We start from the raw sequence: 15,955 nt of genomic DNA on the forward strand, positions 1-15,955 counted from the left end.
GTTGTCTGGATGAAACTGACAGTTACCAGGGCCATTGGATCACAGTCTCCCATGGAGCGACGCTCTGACAGCCACTACCAGCCATGGTGTGTGTGTGTGTGTGTGTGCATGTGTACATGTCCCTTTGTTTGTGTGTATCACAGCAAACTTTCCCCAGAATGGGCTTCATCCTCTCCCTGCATGATATTCGTTATGTGTCCTTTGTGGGTGTGACACGTGCGCTCACAGAGGAATCGTCAGAAACATGCATGCTGTTTTATGCAAATGAGCGTAGCGTTTATAATGTCACTCCGATGCAAATCCTGCAGCGTTTTATTTGCAAACGCTGCGAGCGTGTAAGATTTTTTTTTTCTAGGTGACAGAGACAGCTCTGTGTGGTGAAAACATACCACACAGACAGACGAGGAGACTCTCTCTTGCCGTCTCTGCCGAGGAGACAAACAATAGAAGAGGCAGTGTGTGTTCAGGAGTTTGTTTTTAATATAAACTAGAAAAAAAATTTGTTTGCCCACTTCCTCCACCCAAGTCTACACAAAATTATTCGCTGTCACCGCATAAAAGAGGTTTCCCAACGCCAAGAAGTAGTTCACCAGCAAACGTGCTCTCTAGTCACAGTTTAGGAGCTGTTGGTGGACAATATTAGAAAATACAGCACTTACAAATCAATCAAAAACAGCAGTCATAGATAAATTACAGTAAAAAATGACACATTTGAAGGCATCGTTTAAAAATATAGTTACCACATGTGAATACAAAGTGTAGCAGTGTAGCGATTAAAACACTTTTACAGTTAGCGAAATAGCAGCCGAAACCATCAGAGTGAACCGGTTAGTTAGTTCCACATCAGAGTCACTTCACTCAGTGGAGTTCAGTGTTGTTTCCCGCTCAGCAAAAACTCAACGCTCAGTGTTAGGGTGTAGAACTCTGAACACTTCTGATCAATATGACAAAATCCCCCTCCTCCACCCGGTGAGTTCCCACTGTCAACTCATACTGATAGTCTTTATCTTTCACTCAACACAGCAAATTGCACCATCTTAATAATAATTTTAACCCTTAATTGTCCCGCAATGGGGAAATTGCAGTTCCTGCTGTTTGAACCACACAGTAGTGGGTACAGCTGGAGCAGTGGGCTACAGCGTCTAAGGTGAAGGGAGCAATTTGGGGGCACCTCAGGACATGGTGGGAGGCGAACCTTGGACCCCTCAGTCCCAAGCTGCACCTCTAACCACCGCTCCATCTTTTATTGACCTTTATAAAAGTGTGATCCAATGTAGGCCCCTGGTTTTAGTATTAGTCGTGCCCTCCAATAACTTTGAGAGGTACTCTCAGGGGAGCTGCTCTTGGCTGCACTGCTGCATGTAAACTCTGAGTAGAAACTGTATTAAGACACTTGTAGAGGACATTTCCAGGTCTGTGCTTTTGTTTGGAGACTCTCAAGTGCTTCTGCGTGATTTACAAATATCTTTATTTATCTTTTAATGGCTTTTCATGAATCCCCTAAGTTCAGACCAGCTGTCGGTGACCCTAGCTTTTGCACCGTGTACAGAGTCATTGCCAGCAAATGGACTTCAGATAGCTGCTTCTCCAATGTGTTTAGTCTACGGCAGGACAAGCCAGTCAGAGAGGTCACTCCGACTGGCTGCTTAGAGAACCAATGCACCAAAAGAGAAAGTGATGAAAGCAAGCAAACAAGTCGAGAGCACTATTATTCCTCTTCATCTCATCAGACCATTCCAAAATAGTTTCACCACAGCATAGCCGCCTGGAACAAAGAAACTAAAGGCCAACGATACATCCGCGGTCCTAGCTTAATCTTTGCGGCGTATTCCAGTGCAACTTTTTGGCACAGACAGAAGCGACGTGAGGCGCCACCTTCACCACCACTTGATCTTTTATGTCAGTTCGGTGTGTCTAGGCCTTTAAGAAGGCAGTTTCCGCTCCTGCATCCTTAAGTTTCATGAGTCTCCCAATGTGCCTGCTCCGTTCAGATTGGCCAGATTTGAGAAGCTAAAACAAATAGTTGCTGACTTTCTTTTTGAAAACTTTTTTAACTCATTATTCTGCACTCAGATACATCTGTACATCAACAACCTACTGAATCTTTGCTACTCAGACCACAGACATGGTGTATGTTTGTTGTTTTGTGAAGTCAATCTGGCTCAAAGCAGAGGTAACACTGTCCTCAGAGCAGACTGAAGACACATACATATGTATATAAATGAAAGAATAAAAGAAGAGATTTTTTTTTTTTTTGACACATGGAGACAGCAGAAATGAACTCAACACAACATTGATAAGGCAGACTTCAGAAGCCAGTCAGGATTAAGTGACCCGACAGATGCTTAGCTCCTTTCCAGCACACTCTGATTTATGAAATGCAAAAGTTAGGAAGAGAGAGAAAATTAGCTTTTAATTTATGCAAAACTCCTATTATCTCTGACTCTTTGTTTCTCGTACAGTTTCCAGGTGTAACACGGGAGCTGCCTAATAATAAAACTATTTAACACAAAACAATCAAGTCACCAGGTGCAAACTTTCACTGTCACCGGAGGCAGGAGGTGAAAATGTTACCATATGCTCCTGCTAAGGCCCTGTGAGACTGACTCAATAGGGGGCGGTTGCACAGATGACTTCCTGCGCGTTAATTGATAAGGCACATATGCTGAATGCAGATAATATAAAAGGAATATTGCCCGTGTGAGATAACTGTAATCAATAGGGATTGTTTTGGCACACTGTTAGAGAAAACTCTGTGGTTCCGATAACACAGAGAGAAAATCATTCAAGGGTAGACGGCACTAGGTCACAGTGGAAACGTTCTGTGTTTACAGTGGGACTAAGCAGTACGTGTGAGCATCTGCTGTACTTGAATGTAACTAGAAACTAAAGCATCTAAGTGAGTGTGTGTGTGTCAGAGGTGTGTGGCGCACCGATGTGCAGCCCCGTCTCCAGTAGTAAAAGTCATTACTCTGTTAAGCACTTCATAGCATCTCTGCTCCTGCTTCAATTATGGATCAGCTCAGTCATTACATGATCCAAACACTTCTTCCATCGTAAAAAATAAAAATCTGAATGAGAAAAAAGCTGAAAGTTGAGAAAAAAATAAAGATTTTTTTACAGGTTCCTCGCTGCCTGGCCAGAAATCACACAGTTTTGTTTTTTCTGACACTCCTTGGACGACTTTGTGGGTTCTACTTCATCATTAAGACCTGATGGAGGAGGAGGAGGAGGAGGAGAGGAGGAGGAGCGAACATAAGCATTAAGCATCAAGAAGCCCCGTAGCTGATGGTCTGATTGTCCAGACTTTAGAAGGAATCCATTTTTCAAGTGGAAAAAGAAATCACATTTTGGCCTTCATCGGAGCCATCACTCGTACAGACGAAGACATGAACCCATGAGCTGGAGTCTTCCTCCTGGTTTCCTCTGCGACCCAGGAAAAGTTCAGATGACTCCGTAGTCCCTGAGAGACTTCAGCAGCACCGTGTCCTTGACGTCGCTGAACACTCGGCGGATGTTGCTGGTGTCTGTGGCGCAGGTGAAGTGCGGGTACAGGGTCTTCCACTCTTCCCTTTTGTCGCGATTAATGGACTGTTGCTCGTACAACTTCCGGATGTACATCTTGGCGTCTTCGGGGTCTTGCGGTTTACCTGTCACAGAGGGAAGACAAACAAATGGATGTTTGGTTTCAGTAGAATGACTTGTACAGAGAGGAAATAAAGGGAAGATATTATAAAATCACATTTTGATTTATTTTCTATTAAGCTAACCTCTCTGATGGCTTAAAGCAGTATATAACATTTTTCAGCATTCATGATTTAGACATATATAGTAATCTTGCAGAAAGAAAAACATTGTGTCGCCTTAGAAAGGGTCATAATTTCCTAGCAGATGTTTAGTTGGAGAAACAGCTCAGAAGTGCAAATTGAATAAAAACCGTTTTCTCAACATTTTAGTCCACACTCCATATTCATTACTCTGTCAGGTCATCAGAAAGGTGTGATGTTGCTGAAGCAGCAGAAGGACTGAAAATATGCTCGATCCACTTCATGAAAATTATTACCACTTATGCTAATACGAATAGTGATACATTAATTATTTACAGTGGCGTGGTGGTTAGCACTGATGCACAGCAAGAAGGTTCTGGGTTTGAATCCAGGCCGACTGGGGCCTTTCTGTGTGGAGTTTGCATGTTCTCCCTGTGTCTGCGTGGGTTCTCTCCGGGTACTCCGGCTTCCTCCCACCGTCCAAAGACATGCTGGTTAGGTTAAATGGTGATTCTAAATTAGCCCTAGATGTGAGTGTGAACGGGCCATCTCCCTGTGTTAGCCCTGCGATAGACTGGCGACCCGTCCAGGGTGTACCCCACCTCTCGCCCGATGACAGCGGGGATAGGAACAAGCAGTTACAGAAGACGAATGAGGATTAGTTCCATAAAAATTTCAAATAATTGTTTAATCCACTTAACATCAAAAGCTTCCGAGGGCCCTTTAGTGCTGTATAGAGACAGACTGTTTTTTTTTTTCAGCCTAAGAACCAAAGAATCAGGAGAGTGCCTTTGATTTAATCTGCAACTGCTTGGGAAGTTTTTGATTCGACGATTTTCTTGTTGCTCCAAAAAAGCAAACTAACCATTTTCTGCACAAAAAAGAAAAGCCATAGATTCTGTGGACTAAATTATCACTTGAAAACATATTCACATTAACTAAATTAAACTATTAGTTGATGAAAACTGCAGTTTTGAAAACCTAGGGATATTTAACAGGTACGACAGCAGGAAGAACAGTCTCCACACAGGAACAAAGCAGCGTTACCAGCAAACAGCAGCCAGTGGTAGAAGCTGCCCGGAGTTGTCATTAAGGCTAAATTGACATCAAGGAGCTTGACCCTGTATGAGTCATTATTTTACCCCGCTAATGCTGGTGCTAAAACACAGTGGGAGCGCTGCAGGTAAACACGCGTGTGCAAATTTCTGCCCGCACGTTCAAACACACACACACACACACACACACACACACACACACCTCACACGTGTAGGGGGAGGCATGATGTCCGTCTGTGGTTGTCATGGGTAACAGAGGGAGGAGGGGGTTGGCGGAGGTGGAGGTGGAGGTGGAGGCTGTAGGTTGACGTTCTACAGGCTTTCACACAGCAGCAGAACTAAAGGCTGCAGCTTCATCATTAAGTACACCGAGTACTTCAAGTGACTCATATGTGACAAAGAAAAAAAGAAAGAAAGAAAGACGTTCTATGGCGGTGATGTAGGGAAGCCCTTCTCAGTTCAAAGTCAGAGAAAAAAACAAACAAACTGGTAGAAATAACTTTGCAAATACATATTTTTTGTGTCTGGCGGCTGCAGCAGGATGTAATGAGATAGCCGCATGCCCAACATAAATTGGCTGGAGCAAAAAAGCGTCACAACCCTCATATCTGGAACATGATTTTGTCCACACATTGATGAGATGAGATAAACACCTGCAGACAGCTCGCTGCTATTGTGCTCGTGCATGGCGGTGAAACAGGCTGCTGACGAGGCTCTGCTCCGAAGTATCTTCATTCACAAAGCAACAAGGTAGCGTAGCACTAGCACATCCATCCATTTATCTACAGCCACGGGTCGTGGGTCGTCAGTTTGCACTGGGTGAGAGGCGGAGACTATCCTGGACAGGATCACCGGGCTAACACAAAGAGACAATCACACCCGCATGCTACACCCAATAATTAACCTAAAGTGGATGTCTTTGAGATGTGGGAGGGAGTATGAGCACCCGGAGATGCAAGCATGCAGAACATGCAAGCTCCACAAAGCAGGTTCAAACCCTAAACTTCCTTGCTATGACAGCGTTAACCACTGTTCCACTGTGCCACTCTTGCACAAGCAGTTCACCTTTCACCTGCAACATTTCTGAATCCTAATGGTGGCACAAGAGGAACAGCAAACCCTTTAGGATCTATCCTCTGAGAACCATGAACATCTGTTCAACGTGTCAGAGAAATTCAGATTCAGTCTGGAAGTGACTGATAGACACAGTGACACTTCCCTCCACTAGAACCTCTAGCATGGCAAAAACAAAATGGTGAAAAATGTATTAACTTCACAATAAAGGCAGTCAAACACCCATTTGTTTCATTTCTGCTCTATGAACAATTATTTTATTTTTTTTTCTGCCAAATGCTTAACCTGCTAAACGTTTCGTCTTATATTATCCTAAACTGAAATAATGAGCTGACCTCCGAATCCGGGGAAGTATTTCTGCAGGTCAGACGTCTTGATCTTGTCAGCCAGGATGTCAGTCTTGTTGAGGAAGAGGATGATGGAGGTCTGGAGGAACCAAGGAGAATGGATGGTGGTGTAGAACAGAGCCAGACTCTCCTGCATGCGGTTCTGAGGAAGAGACGGTCAGATACCCTTAGTTATCCTGAAGGCAGCGACGCTTGGTGCTGTAATGTGAGCTATGATTTTGTCTTGAGAAGGAAAAATAAAAAGACGTTTTATTGGATGGCCAGGTTGAGATATTTTTTATTTTTTTTGTTGTTGTTATTTTGGACTGGTGTGGACGAAGCAGTCTCTGGACCACTGAGGAGGTTATTCAGATTGTTAGCAGAAAAGAAAGTGGCTGGGAGAGATAAACGGCTTAGTGGCAGGAAGGGAGGGAAGAAGAAAAAGAAGAAGAAGAAGAAGAGACAAAGCTGCAAAGGCTGAGAGAGGAGAAAAGGCTTTCTTGTACAAGAGTGACACCTGCTGGTGGAAGGATGCTATGACAGCAGTGAGTATGACGCTGAGAAGAAGGAAGGCAAAGAGATAGATAGATAGATAGATAGATAGATACTCAAAACGTACAATCAGTTAAAGATGAGGATGCCTCAGTGAAACATAAGCGCAGCTCTACAACTTGTAGCACAGACAACAATTGTCTATAACGTAGGACTCATTGCATGAGTGGAGCAAATAACAGCACAAAATCCCCCAAATAAAATATACAATGTTTTTATATAGATTTTGTGTGTTTTTGTTTTCTTAAAGTGTAAGGTTTGTTAAAAATATCGCCCTGTATCGCCTCACAGCAGTCCTGAACAGGGAAAACGATCAAGATGCCAAAAGCATGATCTGTCATCGTGGCGGTATGTTGCTCGCTCGGCTTCATGTGGGGCTTTCCAATTATTTTGCTGGCAGGGCCAACTGTTCTGGCACAAACCCACAGCTAAGGTGTGTAAACTGTGAATTCAGGCGGCGTGTTAAAACACTCCCAGTCAGGGTCTTGTAAGAAATTTCTAAAAGTGACTGATTCACTTGAAACTCTTAAGTCTCTCTGTTGTGACAATTTTGTCGAAATACAATAGCAGCTCCTTCCTTTCTTTAGTTTTTACTATGAACTTTTCATCCCCAAATTTCTACTTTTGCACCAAGGTTGAAGAGAAGTTCAAATTAATGTAGCAGTAATAATAATCCAACAATAAAACGTATGATGCATGATGACCTAGAAACTCCACCAATGTCAGTTTCTAAAGACACATGTGCTCTTACTATGGTCTCTCTCTCCTCCAAGACCTGGTCGTATTCACTGAGGGAGGCCAGGAAGATGAGGGACGTCACGTTTTCAAAGCAGTGGATCCACTTCCGACGCTCTGACTTCTGACCGCCAACGTCCACGATCCTGTCAAGAACCAGAGGGGAAAGAAAGGAAGGAAGGAAGGAAGGAAAAAATCATTTTATTCATATTCATGAAAGTGTTATTGGGCGCACCGATCGAAGCTCAAGGGGAATTCATTTACTAGCGAGTTCTAGTAATATTAACAACATACATAGTCTGGTCTACAGATGATCATTCTTAAAGTTTAAATGTGGTTAATGTCTCAAAAGCCTGGAAAATGGACTGCATGGGCCCCTCTGATATATGGATGGACAGTATGTATAGAAGGTACGATAAAACATTCATTCATTCATTCATTCATTCATTCATTCATCGGTCTGGGAAGCCGAGAGTGTTGAAGAACGGAGCCAGAAAAAACAACAAAACAACTGTCCTGGTAATCAGAGCCTGCTCTCACACCCTCGCAGTGCTAATAAGACTGTGTTATGAAGATGCACCTCACACTAACAACATGTCACTCTTCTAATGTTACGCTTTCACAAAGGAAGAAAACGCCTCTTCCACTTTCCCCAGAACTCCTGAAGAAGAAGAAGACGTGGTCGTCACATTCATTACTGGGATAGAAAACGTTCTATGTTTCTATAACAGGCTACATTTATTTGGACGAGGGATCCGTGACGTCTATGTATTTAATTTTTCCAATAAATGAGTCCTTCCTCAGATTATATTGTCCTAAGAGCGGGTGTCATTTTATTTGGGAACACAACATCCCTCACAAGTGAACTTTGGATCTGCTGAGCTGCCGTCTGAGCCCCCTCCACATGTTCAAACTAAAACACACAGAGCGACACCTCACTTCCTAGCAGGAGCTCTGAACAGAGGCAATCAGAAATGCGATCCTGTTGTGTCCATACAGGCGCGAGCACACAAAGCCCTTGGCAAGAGTCAATAGTATTTTTTTTCACAAAGCAGTGAATAGTGTCGGTATTGGATTTGTCCCTGTGAGAGGTTGGTAATCTGAGGACCAGGCACCTTAGTGTGATGGTCTTGATGGTGAAGGAGTAGTCATGGATGCCCGTGGTGGGGAATCGAACTCGCAGCACGTCCTGTTCTGTGGGGATGTAGTCCGGGGCGGAGATGCGTTTCAGATTATTCATGTAGCTGAAACAGAAAAGGGAACGGGGAAAGACAAAGTTTTTACAACAGCGCTACAGGAGTAAAACATATTGCCTGTGTTTACTTTACACCCAGCCACGAGCGCGTAAAACAAACTCAAGTGACACAAGACGTATGATGAATTAGTGATGATAGAAAAAAAACTGTGATTAAAAATACAAAGATGGAGTGAGCCTGTGTACAGACGACGGCTTTATGACGTGTTGATACAAGCTGTCCTCGGCTAATGTTGACTGCCTGTCCCTTATCGTGCCCACACCGCGATGATTGAGCTGCCGGGTAAACACGGAGCAGAACAGCAATAGAAAAGAGAGAAAACAGAGCGCAGGGCTTTGTTCTGTGACACTTGAGATACATGGAGCACAATGCTCGCACCTTCTCCGTGTTAAATCTCTTCATGTTGATTAAAAGAGCCGGTCTGTGGCTAACTCTGATGTTTTAAAGGTTTCAGTTATCATTCTGAAAGATGATTAATGGAGTTAAGGTCACAGAGCTGCCGGCTGTTCTATCAAAGACTCCATCGTAGCGCTGATTTCAGCACGGCTGGAAAAAATAACTAATTGCTCTGAACTTTGCTGAGAGCAATAAATTTACACTTATTCTGAGTGCTACAGTAACAAGCCAGAATTATGACATGGTTGGTGGAAAATTCAGCTGAAAAAGATCAAAGTCTCCCTCACTACACATGAACAGCAAAACCGATCTAAGGAATATAACATTAAAACCACAGTTTGGTCCAATATTTGTCATAAAATATGCTTTTTTTTAATCTAGCCAACCGGTATTAAACTTAATATCACAGAAGTCAAACAAACAAAGGATGTCATTAGTTCCTCCATGGCTGAAGACCATCTTCCATCTTCTCATTTGACCTCACTTATCCTCTCTCTTCCACCCCTTCTCCTGATTGATCACCTCGATCTCTCTCACCTATCAGTCTATGAACATGAACTGGTCTAAAGAGGTTTCGAACCGTCCTGCCATAATCAGTTTGCCTGGAAGCCAGCCCGACTTCCCCCTTGACCACAAAACAAATTTATTGTTGGGGAAAGTCGCTCTGGTTCTGTTGGAAACTGATTATGCTCCAGCAAATATCTTGGTCAGGCTTTATGTGGTTATGGACAGAAGAGTAACAGCAACATAGTCCTCCAAATCAGCAGGGTGCCGTGGAGCTTAATTAGTTTCCGACAAAATGCTCCGACTGGTTGTAGGACTATTCAATTGCACACAACGTGTGGCCATGTCAGGCTATGCCTGTTAGTCTATTGGTATTTTGTCATTAAGAGAAAGAAAGAAAGAAAGATATTTGTGTGGAGGGAAACCCTTCTCAGTCAGGAAGAAAACACATGGCGTCTGAAATAACTATGCAAATACATTTCTAGCAGGTTCAGCAGGATGTAATGTGTAGCTGCATGCCCAAGGCAAATTGTCATGAACGCAAAGGCGTCACAGCCCAACATGAGTCTGTCCGAACTGCGATGAGGTGCTCGCCACCTCTTCAGTTCAACAGCAATTAAAGGGACTGTGTCGAAAAATGCCATTTAAAAATGTGGTGGCGACTCATCCGCAAAACTTTCTCAGTGAACAGTGAAACTAGCTTCTGGCACCGAGGCGGCTCCTACGAAAACAGTTCACCCAGCAGTATGTGGATTATCAAGAACAGCACTGACGATTCATCCGGAAAGAGATGCTGTTATTTTTCCTCACTGTGAGCACAAACAATATTTCATTCAACTGTATGAAGAGAATTGGGGCCAATATAAAAGATGACTGAACACTTGCAATGAAAATGAACGCTCAGATGCACTCTCTCGCCAACTGCCACCATCTACCATCCATTCCTGTAACGTAACATCACTGTTGGCAGCCCGCTGTGACGGTGTTTCATCATGTGATACCATGTGACTCCCAGCCCTAAACGAGGGTGCGGCACACAGCTTTGAGCACCAGCACGGCACCGATACTCACTACTCTGTGGAGTCCAGCAGCTGGTACTCGCAGCGGCGGCTGTAGCAGACCCGCATTCCCGGGTCCGTCCAGAGGCGGCCGATCGCGTCGACGTACCTCGGCTCCAGCTGAGTGATATGTACTGTGTTCACCTCCTGCAGCCACTTAGCGTATATCTGGAAGACAGCAAGGTGCTTAGTTTTACTTCAAGATGTACTGATGTGTAGTGTGTGTCACTTACACTGTGGATATGGCTGCTACAAGAACTAGAGAGAGCACTTTCTGTCACAGGTTTTCTGGGTAATTAGCTCTCCAACACCTGCCTTGCTCAAGGATTCAGTCTGTGCGTGGTCACGGTGAGACCGACATCTATTTATAGATCACGGCGTGCTGTGTGAGTGTTTCTGAGCCAGTGTGTCTTGATACCCTCTCTTCAGTGTGGGCGCAACCCAACAAATCTGTTGACTGCACACCTGCGCTTATGAATGAGTGCTCATGTGTAACAAATGCCGGAGCTGGTGGAGGCTCGTGTTGCTGGATATGGGAGCGTACCTCGTTCTCCGCGTTGGAGTAGGGGATTTTGAGAGTCGTCATGGCTGCCGTCATGGCCTTGATGGCAGTGAAGATGTTCTGGAAGATGCATTTGGTGAAGGCCTTCCTCTCGTCCTCCGAGAAGCCTCGCCCATGGATGATCCTCATCTGTCGGATGAAGGTGGTTTTTCCGCTCTCCCCGGTTCCTGAGACGGCGAACGAAAGAAATTAATATGGCCCAAATTCGTACAGTCAATGTTGGCTTTGCTCTCAGTGGGATTCCTCTGGTTTCCTACCACAATTTAAAGACAAGTAGGTCAAAGTGAAACGGATAAGATGTTTGTAAAAGAGAAAAGAAGTGTGATTTAAAAACGGACAGTGCATTTTATTCCCAAAAGAAAAGGAAATTGGAGACCTACGGACTGTACAACAAAATTAGGTGAGAGGGCAGGGGCGACGGCACAGCTGGATTTAACGTAAGGAATATGGCTTACTTTTGGAAAATCTCATGTTAAATTTGTAAACTGATGAGTTACACTGTGGGTTCAGTATTATTTTGTTCATATTTTGAAGAAATACTTGCTAAATGCTAATTAGCTCTTAACTGTTTCACTGAATGTACATAGATACTGAAGTAATTCTAAAATAAAATCTTCTGAACCGCATCGCAGTCTGAAGTCACTTCATAATTATAAAAGAAATACGTTTAATCGCAATTATGGATTTCCTGAGCCCTCTGTATGAAACAGTGAGTCGGCAATACGAGATAAAGATTTAATGAGCGCAACACGTTTCTGTTCTACATGTCACTTTAGCCCCTTTTAGCTCATTGTTTTGGTTTTAAGACATGCAGCTTTAATGTTCTGTCTCTATAAACATAGATGTGCAACCACGGTAAACAGGTAAATTTTCTAATAACTAACTGTTAATGAAAGGAAAAAAAGAAAATATATTTTTGGAGAATTACATTATTATTATTTAAATGAATGTCGCCTTGTTGCAAACAGAAACAGATCTTGAACAAGTGACCATTTTTCTTATCTTCGCTTTAACTTTATGGTTTTATAATAGGTGATAATAGCTGCTGCTGTGGCTATAAAACAATCACTAATGCTACAAAGACATGAATGTGATATTTAGTAGATCTAGGTCTCGGCTAGATGAAAGACCTTAAGTTATCAACGAGGGCGTAATATAACATTCAAATATATCATAAATAAATGCTTTTCTCTCAGACCTAACTGTTAAGACAATTGACTCAGTCTTTAGCAAAGCTCGTCAGGCTACAGCATCCTTTTCTCAGCAACTTCTACGCGAAGAAAAGCAAAAAGCCTTTGAAGAAAATCCAGTCAAACCACAATAGAGCAACAGATGCTGCCGAAGTGGGCGTTCTTCTCACGGGGCCAGATTAGATTCAAATGGAAAGGAAGCACCGGAGGTTTCAGAGATAAAATAAAAGAGAAAACCTTGATTTACATTTGTTCACGCTTCAGTCTAATGCGCAAACTGTGCTTGCACAATAATGCCCTCCCTTATTATGGTGCGTTTACAGCACGCTGCCTGTATTTCAGGGCAAGTTTCCAGTCTGTATATTCTTTATATATATTCTTCTGTATATAGTTTAGTAGTTGTAGTATTAGAGAGTAGATGAACTTCAGGGTGACAGCACCTGAGGTCAGAACGAATGCAGACTTTCAGCCGTCTGCAGGAGGAAACTTAAACCCTCAACCTGTTGTTCCGCCAAACACATTACTGTAATTTCTCAACACTGCTTTCCAGGAACTGCCTTTAATTCTCCTGGTAAAGTGCGCTTAAAAAAAAAACAAAGACGCTGTTTATTGACGGTCCTGATCCCGAACACAAACATTTGTTTTCTGTGACTCTGTACGGTGATTGTAGGAAACACAGGAAGACTGGGTGATAACCCACTAATATTATTGTTGACTGGACCACCGGATCATTGCAGGGTTTCCCCCGAAGCCGACACATCCTGCCCGGTTATCTATTTAGTTTGTTGATAATGGACCAAACAAGAGACTCACTCATTAAACGTGTGGCTCTGATGAGGCTAAGGGTTTAAGTTTCACCCTGCAGACGGCTGAAAGTCTGTATTCGTTCTGACCTCAGGTGCTGTTACCCTGCAACGCAAATGCTTTCAACCAGCTTTCAAAAAATGTGAGCTACTTTTCTGAATTTATTTCATTTCAAATTGATTATCTTCTGACTTTTGGTTGAATAGAAAGATTGTATCAATGAGAACAAAAATCATTAGATTAAATGGTCTAATCCTTCAACGTGAGGAACATCCCCATATTAAAAAAATGCACTGATAATTATAAGCATATGCAGCGATTAGGCATAACATTATGACCACCGTCCTAATATTGTGTAGGTCTCCCTTGCGCATCCAAAACAGTTGGGACTCATCAGAGAATGGACATGGTCCTTCTGAGGGTGTCCTGTGGTGTCTGACAACAGGATGTTGTTAGTGGGGGCCTTTGAGGGGAGGGGCCTCTGTGGATCATCCCACAGATACTTGATCAGTTTGGGATCTAGTGAATTTGGAGGCCAGGTCAACACCTTGTGCTGTTTTTTATGTTTTTTTTTAGTTGTTCCTAAACCGTTTTTGTGTGTGTTCCTGTGTCAGGCTGCATCCTGCTGGGGATGGCTGCTGCCATCAAGGAGTGTCATTGCTATGGGGTGGGGGTGCCTGGTCTGGTCTAGGTGGGTGGTACATGTCTAAGTAACATCCACACAGATGAATGCCAGGTCCAAAAGTTTCCCAGCAGAAACTCGAATTGTCACAAGATGGTCAATGTTATTTACTTCTGGTCTTAATGTTGTGTATATTTTGTCCAGCGATAGCGTGTAGGTGGTTGATAAACAGTAAAGACGGGTCAGAATACGTCAACTCAAAACACTAATCGAGACGACTGCAGACTTTAGGACTCCTGCGAGGAGAAACCAAAACTCTGCCAAACACTTCACTGTCATTTCTCAGCACTGCTCTCCAGCACTGACAGAAATCCTGTTATACTGACGGTCCTGTTCCTGTACACGAACATTTGCTTTCTAATTGCACACAAGAGACTGAAGAAAAGTCACAAATTATCAAAATAGCTGTCAGTCTTTGTTTGGACATCTAAGCAATGAACAGATTTTATTACATCCAGCTCAGCTAATGTCTGTTTTATGTGCCTTTCATCCCGTGAAGCTGCATGTGTCTGAAAGCATCAAAGCCGCTGCTCCCAGTCATGCCCTGAGCAGCCAAACCGGCTGTGAAGTAGGCCTGTAGGTTTGTGGGCTGCCTTCTGTGTCGTTTTCACGTATAATCAAAGATAATCTAGATCATTCTTTGCATACTCATGGAGTGATGCACGCCTCGCTATAGCTGTCACATACTTTTGTCTGCAGGCTACCAAACAGGCCAAACAGGGTGCTCATTAGTAACCTGTCAGACTAACAAGTTTCCTATTTGATATTTATGTATAAAGATCAGCAGTGAATAAAACTGTTGTGTGCCCTGTGTGCGGGTACTGACCCAGCAGGAGGATTTTAATCTCCCTCCTCTGCTTCTTCTTCTGCTGCTTCAGGATTCTCTTGATCTCTTTGTCCACAGCGATGGTCTTCTTCTCCTCCTCGGACAGAAAGCACACGCAGGTGCGTCGGCACCAGCCAAAGCAGCCCGCCATGGCCCCAAACCACTGAAATTAGACTGTTAATGGATAATCAGCTGCTGACAGGAACCGATAACGACTGAAATGGTCATCGAGCTGCTTATTTGAGGTCCAATACTTTTTATTTCCTAATCGACTCATCTCTTTTAGCTGGATCCCGGAAATCTTCCTTTAAAAATGAATCATTGTCTACACAGGAAAGTTCATCCCGAGCTCAGTAATAAAGCTTAAAGCCTTCAGTATCTATAAATAACCCCCCATGACTTTAGGCGAGATATTCTGTGTCAATAATAGGTCGGTCAAGGGGAATTTGAAGGCTCCACACAGAAAACAAGTGCCCGCGGTAGGGTAAATGGTACACAGGTATGGCTCCTCACCTCCAATCAGTGTGTCACACTCCCTGAAGACGAGCAGGTACGGGCTCCGATCGCTGGTCGTGGTCCATTTTTCCCACCTTGCCCCCTTTTCCCACGCCACCTGCGGCTGACGGCTAAACAGCTAAACTGAACACGCGACAGAAGGTTTAAATACCCTTTATTTTTTCTAGCAGCTCGCAAGAAACAACCTGTAGCTCGGGAAAGTCCGCCGCGCCTACAGAGGAATGCGCTCCGTCCGTGATAGGCTGAAATCACAGTGCGAGGAATGCGCACAGGGCGGCGCTGCGGCAAGAGAGCGGAGGAGCGCCGCGGCCGCGCCGGAAGCTGGCCCTACAAAATAAGAGCACGCTGTCTCAGCTAAGAGATGAGACCAAATCTGATGGTATTACAATTTTTTTTTTTACATCTGTTTAACAGGTAAAAACATGTTTTTAAAATCCAATCTATGTAACAGTGTATTCAACAGCCACCTTACATCTCACACATTTTCTTACTTTGTTATTATTTGTGCTGTTAATGTACATATTTCTTTTAAGAACATGTCGCTTACTACTTTAATTCACACCCTGATGTACTTATTTAAAGACAAAAACCCCACGCCCTCCTTTATCATCATTAACATAACTAGGCTTGGTGTTATTCTTCTTATTACAAT

At 43.5% G+C, this 15,955-nt stretch overlaps 1 protein-coding gene across 1 annotated transcript; it reads right to left on the reverse strand.

The window, feature by feature from the left end:
* Positions 1-382: 382 nt before the first annotated feature.
* LOC311490390 (guanine nucleotide-binding protein subunit alpha-14-like) lies at positions 383-15,519 on the reverse strand. Its single transcript, XM_084547840.1, has 8 exons — positions 15,301-15,519; positions 14,788-14,961; positions 11,268-11,452; positions 10,737-10,891; positions 8,625-8,753; positions 7,526-7,655; positions 6,232-6,385; positions 383-3,650 (listed from the first exon to the last, which is right to left on the reverse strand). The coding sequence occupies exons 2-8, from the start codon at positions 14,936-14,938 to the stop codon at positions 3,445-3,447; spliced, it is 1,110 nt and encodes a 369-aa protein (XP_084403966.1). The 5' UTR covers positions 14,939-14,961; positions 15,301-15,519; the 3' UTR covers positions 383-3,444.
* Positions 15,520-15,955: the final 436 nt, after the last annotated feature.

Source organism: Chelon labrosus (assembly GCF_963514085.1).
Source record: "Chelon labrosus genome assembly, chromosome: 7".
NCBI lineage: Eukaryota > Metazoa > Chordata > Actinopteri > Mugiliformes > Mugilidae > Chelon > Chelon labrosus.

Coding starts and splice junctions, on each gene's coding strand:
- LOC311490390 (XM_084547840.1), bottom strand. CDS start 14,938: ATGGCGGGCTGCTTTGGCTGGTGCCGACGCACCTGCGTGTGCTTTCTG. Junction 10,892..11,267: donor ACTCCAACGCGGAGAACGAG/GTACGCTCCCAT, acceptor GCTGTCTTCCAG/ATATACGCTAAGTGGCTGCA. Junction 6,386..7,525: donor TGGAGGAGAGAGAGACCATA/GTAAGAGCACAT, acceptor TCTCTTCCTCAG/AACCGCATGCAGGAGAGTCT.